The following is a 10,624-nucleotide window of genomic DNA, read 5'->3' on the forward strand; positions in this document are numbered from 1 at the left end:
TGCTGGCCACCACCCTACCCCCTCGCACCCATCGCTCACTATCACATCTCCTCGTTTTATTTTTTTCACACCCTTTTCACTGCCACAAATCCTCCTGCTTATGGATCTGTCTGGGTGTTCACTGCCGGGGCCAGGGACATTCTGGGTGAACCAGACAGACGCGGCCCGCTCTCAGGAAACTGACATTCTCAGGGGGAGACAGGGCACAGCCAAACCTTCGGTTCCCACTACGAGGACCCATAGCCTCCATGTTCTGGGTAAAGTGAGCTGGGTTTCCTTCGCCGTTTGCAGCCGGCGAGGCCTTGACTATGCTGGGCTCCACAGCACTTGCTGAGTTCACCTGCCATGTTTGTTTTGTTCTCTGCTTTACTCTTCGTTTCTCGCCCTCCCTCTCCCTCCTCTTCCGTTCCTCCCCCCTCTCTCTTTTACCCCCAAGACACGAGGGGCCATTTCAAGAGAAGCCTGCACACTGTCTTTGGCTAGGGCCTGGGCCTGGATGCTACTGGCATTCTCGTGCTTCATCAACAAGTTTCCACCTCAGTCCTCTCTTTGAAACACACGGTGGGCAGAGAGCAATTCCTTGTCACAGACAGGAGGGCGGAGGCCCAAGCGGCCTGCATAGACTGCACAGAGCGCAGACGGACGCTTTCAGTGAGGACTTGCCCCCTGGGACCCGGGGGCTGCAGGCCGGGAAGGTAACCCGAGCCCTTTCCTGATGGTGAATAACAGTAAGTGACCTGGCTGGACAGGACGGGTCTGGAACTCAGAGCCTTTATATTTCTGCTTCACGGTTTAGTCCCTAGTGATTTCCCAGATTCTGGAGGGGGCATGGGAGGGGGGGGGGATATTCCTACTAGGATCAGTAGGATTGTTCTTTCACAAACAGTTTTATTTTAGGTTGCCCTTATTTTTCAATCTGGTAAACCAACAATGAGAATACAGTTGATAAAGCCAGAATATCTCTACCTTACTCCTCTTACCAGCCAAAATAACCCTTTTCACCTGGGAGAAAGCTGCCTGCCCTTTCTTTGGGGGAGGTAAGCAATGCATGATATTTCCCTCTTTGCTTTGGCTGCCAGGAAGCTCGGGGATTAACTCTGAACTTCACTTCAATAGTTAGCTTGAGCTGGATTTTGGGGGCACAATGCCTTACCCTAGCTTTCTATTCCTTTGCTGTAGTAGTTCCATTGAAAATACGTTTTCCATGTGAAATTATGTCCAGGCTGGATATAAGCAAATGAATTAAAGTGATTTTGGAAGCGCCTCTCCCCCTGTGTCCTATCTCCTTTGAAGGTTGCTTAGGGGCACAGAAGCAGATACTTTAAGTCCCTCTGCTTGCTCCCTCTCTTTGTAAAACATGTTTTCAGGGGGATGTAAATTGTTTGTAAAACCTTCCATCCTGGCCCACTGCTAATTATTGCTGACCCAGGAGGATCTGTACTAATTTGCCTTAATCAACTTATTAAATAGCAAATTCCAGGAGGAAGACACGCTGCTTTATTGGATTAGTAAGGCTGCCAGGGGACGTCGCCGCTCGAGCAGAGAGAAAGGCCCATTAACTGCTCAGGGACGCTGGGAGATAATCCGGTCAAGTGTGTTTTCAGTAAGCTGTCGCTGGCCATAGTTTTGTGCCTTTTTGGGGGTTGCTAGCACAAGTTTCTAGCTCCGAAGGAAAAGCGGGGGGGGGAAGAAAAGGCAGCATCTCATCCCCCAAACCAGACGGAGGGGGTTACATATGGCGAATATGAAACGGAACAAGCAAACCCAAACCTCCAGGTCATTGAAGAACAGGTGCGTGTCCGCGAGGTTGAAGATCATTTCTTCCATCATCAGGCCGATGCGCACGGACGTCGTGGTGTCCTGCCAGAAGGAAGACAGAGGGTCACGTGTGAGTGAGCCTTGTCATGACAGCCTCCCTCGCCCTCCTGTCCCACCTCCAAAAGGCCTTTTCTCAGCCGCAGGGCCCGCGCCCGGCCCAGGTCGTGTCTCCGCGTGGGGTCAGGTTGCTAACGATACACAGCCTCTGCGATTTCCCTTCTAGTTTTTCATCACTTGTGTTTACCCTCTGGGTATTCCAACCTCCCCCAGACGCCCCTGGAATTGCAACTGTGTTCAGTGTTGCAAGGACCAGAGTGGCTCTAATAGAGAGGGCCCTGGGACATGTGTCTTCAGGGAGGCCGAGAGATTTCGGGAAGGCAGTATAAACCATGTATTATCTACTGGTGAGCGGGGATGCTGGCTCTCTCTCGACAACAATCTCTCTGTGGAGGCTGCCTTATTCCTCCTGGTGTTTTAAATGTCACTGGCACCTAACAATGGAGATTCATTTAAAGAACAAACACGCAAAGAAACCCACTATGGTGCCTCCATACCAGGGCCAACGAGGCAGCCATCAGAACAATGAAGTCATGCTGGTGCTGCTGACACGAAACTGTCATGAAGAAATATGCTATGAAGGGACAGAAGCCGGTTACGTCACAGTATCTGTGGGGAGCCCACTGGACAACACACAACACATCACTCCCCGTCTCTTGTCTACACACATGGCGTGTAGACTGCACTACCCTTCATCCATACTTGGGATCCCTTCCTGAAGAGTCTCCCTGTAGGAGGTGATGTCTACCAGGGGTTGGCAAACTAAATCTCACCTGCGGCCTGCTTTTGTATGGCTCTTGAGCTAAGAATGATTTCTGCATTGAAACTTTTTTTTTTTTTGGAAGAGAGAGGAAGGGAGAGGGAGAGAGAGAGAAACATCGATGCGAGAGTGCGACATTGATTGGCCACCTCCTGCACATCTTCCCCTGGATTGAGCCTGCAACCTGGGCATGTGCCCTGACTGGGCATGGAATCAAGCAACCTTTTGGTGCATGGGACGATGCTCAACCAACTGAGCCACACCAGCCAGCCTGAATTCTGCAGTTTTTGACAGTGTTTGTCTATGGCTACTTTTGTGCCTTGAAGGCAGAGGAGAGTCACTGCAACAGTAGTTGCTCTATGTTCCGCAGAGCTTAACATATTTACCATCTGGCTATTCCCAGTCTGATGGCCCAATGTAGACCATCCCTATTGAACTCAGGTGTGATCATGTGACTTGCTTTGGCCAATGATATCTGAGCAGAAGTAATGCTTCACTTCTGGTCAGAAGCTTTAAGAGGCAGTGCATGGTTTGCTCTGCTTTCTCTGTTCCCACTTCACAAGACTAAGTGCTCCAGATAAAAGCTACCCTGAGAGGCTGGGTTCTAGAATAAAGATGATATGTGTTGGGGCTGCAACAGATCACAGTGGACATGTATCATAAATGAGAGGTCGATGAGATGTGGGGGATGTTTGTTACTGTAGCATAACCTCACGGATCCAAACTGATACATGTGGAAAATATGCAGCATCAGGTTTCTCAAACCTGGCTGCACACTGCAATGATGTGAGGAGCATTGAAAAATCTGAGGCTCAGCACCCCACACCTGTAAAGTCAGAACTGCTGAGGGTGAGGTCTGGGCATTGGGAATGTTTAAAGCTCCCCTGTGTGATTTCAATGTGCAGCCAAGGTTAAGAACCACTGATCTAAAAGGATATACACATTTAGGCATATTCCTGGTTAACATCTATTACATGTTTTCTCTGTGCCACTTTATAAATATTAACATTTAATTCACACAAAGCACTATTATTTTCCCATTTTACAGACGAGAAAACTGAGGCTCACACAGGTTAGGTAACTGCCTCGAGGTCACATGGCTAGGAAGGGATAGGATCGGAACCCAGGAAATCTGGTTCTAGAGCAGCACTGCTTTTGACGAGGTCTTGGAGGGGCCGGGGATGGGGTGCAAAGGGGACCTTGTACTGTCACTCTGTATACCTCTCTTTCTGTTTGAATTTTTTTTTTAAACTGAAAGGCTGTATTACTCCTATTATAAAAATAAAAATAAAAATTAACAACATTCACCCTTTTTGACCCTTAAAAAAAAGGGAAAGAAAGTGTAGTTGGTGATCTCAGCTTCACACACACCACTGTGAAGCATGAAGCCCAGGCACGCAGCCATTAGGGGAAACACCTCATCAGGGTCCCAACCGCCAAAGCTTAGTGCTCTGAGTCCTGGCTGGACGTCGCGGGGTAGAGTACTCAGTGAAAAATGAAGAGAAGATGAGGAAAACAAACTTTTCAGGGCCAAGGAGGGAAGCATTGTGTGACCTGGGAAAAGGTTTTTGGGGGGTTTTCACACATTACTCATACCCAAACCATTTCACCTCTGCAAACTTGCACATTCCTTGTAGGCCAGGCTGTCTGAACACCTAACCACCAATGGCCAGCCCTCGATGCACTGACAGGAAGCGAGAAGACGCTGCCATCCACACTCATCCACTGAAAGGATTGACTTAGAAAATGTCAACTCCCAGGCCAGCCCATAAAACAGGAAAAGTAATTATTGTGTACAAAATGGCTTATCTGTGAAACATATTTGTGTAGTTACAAGAAGGCAAATACTCTATGTTGATAAAGTGATGATTTATTGATATTGGGAGGAGGTGAAGAGAAGGCTGCCATGGGTGTGATGGGGGCAAAGATGAGAAAAAAGAGCTGAATTCTTGTCTTCTAGTTTGTGAAGCCAGAGATCATGCCTTAAATAGACAAAAAGAAAAACCAAGAAGTAGTAACACAAGTAGGTTACTTAGAAATTTGGAGGTAAATACCAAAAGAATCAGCAAGTGTTGAAAGTTGTCACCTCTAGGCAGAAAGAAAGGGGGGTGGCACTGGGGACTGCTGTTTTTATTATATTTCCCTTTGGAGGACTATCTGAATTTTAAACTATATGCATATATTTCTTGGATTAAAAAACTAAATTAAAAAAACACATTCTCAGTAATTGCACTTTTCATTATCTATCCTAGAAAAAAACCCATACATGTGAGCAAGGAACACGTAAAAAGATGTTCATTACAGAATTGTTTATAAATAGCCAAAGAATTGCTTGTCCAGCCAAAGGAGATTAGAGAAATGAAATCTCTCTATATATAAAAGTCTAAGTGACCAAATGACCGAACGACTGTTTGACCGGTCACTATGATGGGCACTGACCACCAGGGGGCAGACGCTCAATGCAGACATCCTCCAAGGGGTCTCAGATTGTAAGAGGGCGCAGGCCAGGCTGAGGGATCCCACCGGTGCACGAATTCATGCACTAGGCCTCTAGTAGTAGTAGTATATTCAACAATAGAAAACCAAATTCAATGGAAAGAAATGAATCTGACTTCCATGTATTGGCATGGATACACACAAAAAATATTATTGTGTGAAAGAGCAGTAATCTTCTAAAAGTTATACACTGAATATTATTACCATCTATTAGAAACACATAAAATGTTCTTACATATTTTCCATGGGCACTTACATATTTATAAATATCAGAAAGGTTATACCTAGAGTCAGAACAGCAATTACTCCTGGCAGACAGAGAGGAAGGAACAGGAATTGGAGGTGATGATCAAAGTAAACCAGCATTACCTAGAATATTCTACATTTTTTTAAAAGAGAAGGGACTCAAATAGTTATTGTATGATTGAAAATTAAAATAACCCTAGCTGGTGTGTCTCAGTTGGTTGGGTGTCATTGCATGCATCGAAAGGTTGCCGGTTCGATTCCTGGTCAGGGCACATGCCCTGATTTTGGGCTCAATCCCCAGTAGGGGGTGTGCAGCCCATCAATGCTTCACTCTGGCATTGATGTTCCTCTCTCTCCCTCTCCCTTCGTTTCTCTCTGAAAAATGAATAAATAAAAATAAAGAAATTAAACAAAAAATCAAAGGTGCCCAAAGGCTTCTCCGGAGAACCCCGAGGACACCCAGCTATTCCTTGAGCATCCACGTTATTTCTGGTTTTCCTAAGATCTGCTTGCATGTTGCTTATTAGATTGTTCCGAACTGTGGAGGTGAGAGCTCCTTCAAGAGGAAGAAAAGTCTGGAATAGCCCAAGACAGTGGTCGGCAAACTCATTAGTCAACAGAGCCAACTATCAACAGTACAAGGATTGAAATTTCTTTTGAGAGCCAAATTTTTTAAACTTAAACTGCATAGGTAGGTACATTGTTATGAACTTAATGAGGGTACTCCTCAGGCTTAGGAAGAGCCACACTCAAGGGGCCAAAGAGCCGCATGTGGCTCGCGAGCCGCAGTTTGCCAACCATGGGCCCAAGAAAAGCACAACGGTCCCAGCAGTTAAGTAATGCAGAGTGTTACCCTAAAATATATTTAGGGCCAGACCACTTCATCCAAGTAGAAGATGTTTTTCCAGGGTTGCAAAGACTGAGAAAATAAGAAAAAAAAAAATTGGTGGCGACTCGGCATGAATGAATGTGAAGTACATCTGGAATCAGGGTAAGACGAAAGCCATCGTTTCATCGTGAGCCGCCTGCTGAATACGTCCCTAACATAATCCAGAAACACACCGCCCTGGTCTGGGCTTCAGTCACCCTGTGCAGCTCAAAGGGTGAGGACCCTCTGTCCGACCCAGCCTGTCACCCAATGAAATAAAGCCTCCACGCCATGTTCCTCAGCTAATAAAAGGCTACTGACCCATTCGAGTCCACTCTGATCCCTCGACCATCTACTGTTGCCGTGAGGATGACATGAGATAGCACATGTGCAAACACCAGCCTGACACACAGCAGGCTCTGCAAGCGCCCCTCATTGTCAAAATCCCGCAACCCACTTTCTCGCACCCTTAAGCAGAGAACATGTAATCAGATGGTACCATCTCACATGAAAACCATTTTCTCCATCATTATATACTCTTTGGAGTAAAGAAAAAATAAAAATCAGTGTTTAATTTCCTAAACAAGCAACAGCAGAAAGAGATTTGCTTTTAAGAAATGATCAGTTTAAACCAGAACAGAGAACTGAGAAAAGGGAATTTTTCCAAAGCAGGCTTCAATTTGTACCTTGTCGGTCCAAGGACTGTGCTGGGGACTGGAGGGGTTGGGTGGATGGAATGTCATCTTTGAGAGTTTGGGGGTGGTTCTCTCCCAGTGAAGGAACCAATCAGACTAGGGCACTGCAGTTTTTTTTCAATGTGCCCTAATGTTCTACAGATTCTCAGGGTTTGGTTTTGATGATGGCGAGGTGGGCTCTGCACCCATTCATTTCGGAGGTTCAGAGCACTGGACACCCCCTCCCTGGGCCCCAGGCACATTCTGAGGACCTGGACGCCATTCAGTAACCTAATTATTACACATTCTTGGCGAAGTTCTCTTAATTAGAAGAGTTGGTGGGGACTTTCCCCATATGGACTGCTCTCAGATCTGCCTTGAGAATCAGTAAATTATTTTGTGACGTATGGTTGCAATTCCTGAATGGAGGGGAGAGGGTAGGAGCGTATAAAAGAAAGTCTTTCTTTTTTAAAATATATGTTTATTGATTTCAGAGAGGAAGGGAGAGGGAGAGAGAGAGAGAACCATTAATGATGAGAGAGAATCACTGATCGGCTGCCTCCAGCACGCCCCCTACTGGGGATCGAGCCAGTAACCAGGGCATGTGCCCTGACTGGGAATCAAACCATGACCTCCGGGTTCATAGGTTGATGCTCAGCCACTGAGCCACTCCGGCTGGGCAAGAAAGTCTTTCTAAAAACAAAACCAATCTGATGTCACACTCAAATGAGGAAAATGGCATGTGGATTCTTGGAGGTTTCAAAGCCCTAACGCAAAAGTTCATCAGGGTTCAGATGAGAGCAGTTGTTTCTATCAAGGGTCTCCACCAACCCCAACATCCAAAGCTCCCCAATTCAACTGCATCCCTACAGGTCTTCTTCCCAATCCCCATAGACTAGGAGGCAACCATTTTCATTAAAAACAAGCGATTGGTTGAATGGTCGAACGAATGGCTAGACACTCAGCATATTAGGCTTTTATTATATAGGATAGTTTGCTAATCCCTAGAATAGATGGCAAAATGTCAGAGTATGTCATATATAGCAATGGTGAACTTCTATTTCATTTGGAGTATATGTGTGTGTTTCTTATATTGCGATGATTATTACTGCTGTTACTATGTGACTTGTTCAAGGTCACCTCCAAGAGGCAGTGTGGGGACAGGAGCTCAGATTCCATAATCCTCTGGCTATGCCATGATGCCTGTTCTGGCTTCCTTGCTTTGAGAGCGGGTTGGCCTTTCATGGCCCAGCTGCATGACAAGAAAGAAGAGGTCCCCTCAGGCCGTTATTGTATCTGGTGGTCTCCACTTGAACTGAGCCATTTAAATGATTGCACTTGGGGTCCCTGTCTGTGCAGGAAAGGTTTAACTCAGCAGGCCTGGGGTGATCAAACCCCGCACATTCCTAGGAAAGATCTGTCTTCAAGACTGGCCCTTGGCTGGCTCCTGGTAGATGAGCAGCCCTGAGCCCTGAGGCCACACAATCCCAGTTGCCCTGATAGTTTATGCTAACAATGTGATTTATGGGGAACACCTGTTTTTGTTCTGGGGGGCTGGCATCTGAGTAGCTGAGGTCAATCCCAAAGGCACACATGCCTATGTCATTGACCCCAAGAAGACCCTGGACATCAAAGCTCAGGTGAACTCCCCTGGTTGGCAACACTTCCCGCGTGTTGTCACACATCAGTGCTGGGAGAATGAAGTGGAGTGTGGGTGCTCCACTGGGAGAGGACGCCTGGAAGGTTGTGCCTTTCTCCCGGACTTCATTCCACGCGCCTTTCCCTTTGTTGACCTTAAGATGTTTTCATTGTCATAAACTGTAACCTATAATAGCTTATAGGTCCTTCTCACTACTCATCCAGCCGGAGGGTGTCTTGGGAACGCCCACTGCAGAGTCTTTATCAGACACCTTGAAAAAGAGGCATGATGATAGTGTGGAGATACGTAATCTCTCTGGGAATGAATTTCCAAGACTGTAAATTAGCGGTTAATCATTTCTAGTAAAGAACATACGCAGGATAATCTTACTTCATAGGCCTGGAGGGATCATAGTGACTGGTTCAGGATGGTCATGTGGTGAATGGGAGCCAATGAAAATTGGCTCTAGGACTTTAGCTATAAATATTGGGAAAGAGGAATCTTCTTAATTCTAGGGAGGCTCAGTTTGTAGACTCCACACTTGAGGATGCTGGCAGCCAGCCTGTCACAAACACAGGCAGAGCCTTCTTGACAGTACACACATATGCACATGAAAGTATTTGGTGATCAGATCTCATTGCTCCTGAATTCTACCATATTTTTCCATGTATAAGACACCCCCATGTATAAGATGCCCCCCCCTTTTCCAACCCAAAATTCAGAAATCAATATTTTAAACATGTGGCTGGTTTTCCTCTTAAGGCCTTCTTCTTTTTTTGGCATCTTAAGGAGTTGTTCTTCCTGTTTTCTCCACTGTCTGATCATATACTCAGTGGGAGGAGGTCCAAATTGTCTCTCTGCAGCTCTATTTTCATGCTCTTTCGAATACTGATTACATTCAGTTGAATTTTGCAGAGTAAGAGAATCGCTTACTGGTATTTATCTTTTTATTTTTTGACATCTTTATGGGCTCAGAACGCTCCGGTCCCTGTTGCATCTGCGCATTCTCCACCTCCACTTCCAATTACGGCATCAGCTGACGTCAGTAACAATAAGGCTCATGATTGGAGGAGGCCTGTTTGAAAAGGTATGGGCAGCTTTGTACCCTTGTGGCTCCCTCCTCAGGTGACTTCTGTGTATAAGACAACGATTTCAGAAAAAAAATAGCATCTTATACATGAAAAATATGGTACTTCTGGACATTTCAAGTTACATGAGCAAATACATTTTCCTTTAGGGCTTAAATGAATGGATGTTGAATTTCTGTTGCTTATAATTGAAAGATTCTTGACTCTGCTTGCCACTTCCCCAGGTCTATAGGAAAATGGGTGTTTCCAACATTGACGATGTCCAGTGGGCAAGCTCAATAGTCATGTGGTCATGTTCTACACATCTTAGCAACAACCAAGCTTTGCCAGGCAGAGATTCAAAAAGACTGAATGTCTTCTCTTCTGATGGCACCTCTAATCCCCCCACCCAAGGTGATATAAGCCAGATGCATGGAAGGGTCTGAGTTATTATTTGTCTTAGAGCACATCTGTATGCTCTTCCTCCTCATTAAAAACCCACTAGCGCACAGCCAGCGTGATTGAGTGCTGACCTGTGAACAGGGGGTCAGGGTTCGATTCCCGGTCAGGGCACATGCCAGGTTGCAGGCTTGATCCCCAGTTGGGGGCATGTAGGAGGCAGCCGATCAATGATTTTCTCTCATCATTGATGTTTCTATCTCTTTCTCCCTCTCTGGAATCAATAAAAATATGTAAAAACAAACAAACAAATAAACAACAGAAGGCCTAGGCATTGCTGCCTCCTAGACGCCGAGCCAGCTTTGAGGAGCAGGGAGATGGGCGGTGGGGGCTGTGCCCTCTGAACCACAGTCCGGCCACTGAGGCCGTTCACTGATGAGCCCCCGTTAGGAGGCAGCGGCGAGCTGGGGCCAGGGCCCGGGCTGCTAACAGGCTGGTGTCGGGGTGAGCCTGTCCAACTGGGGGGCTGGGACTTGAACTTGGGTCTGTAGAACCATGGAGCCGACTGCACCTGCAACCCCCCCCACCCTCCGTCTCCCC

General features: G+C 46.4%; 1 protein-coding gene across 1 annotated transcript in view; it reads right to left on the minus strand.

The window, feature by feature from the left end:
* The window catches only part of EYA2 (EYA transcriptional coactivator and phosphatase 2), a 145,613-nt gene that overhangs the window by 26,566 nt on the left and 108,423 nt on the right, over positions 1-10,624 (minus strand). The window contains exon 9 of the mRNA XM_006773526.2: positions 1,771-1,860. Within this exon, the coding sequence (XP_006773589.1) occupies positions 1,771-1,860 (90 nt within the window). The remainder of the gene's footprint in view (positions 1-1,770; positions 1,861-10,624) is intronic.

Source organism: Myotis davidii, unplaced genomic scaffold, assembly GCF_000327345.1.
Source record: "Myotis davidii unplaced genomic scaffold, ASM32734v1 scaffold827, whole genome shotgun sequence".
Taxonomy (NCBI): Eukaryota; Metazoa; Chordata; class Mammalia; order Chiroptera; family Vespertilionidae; genus Myotis; species Myotis davidii.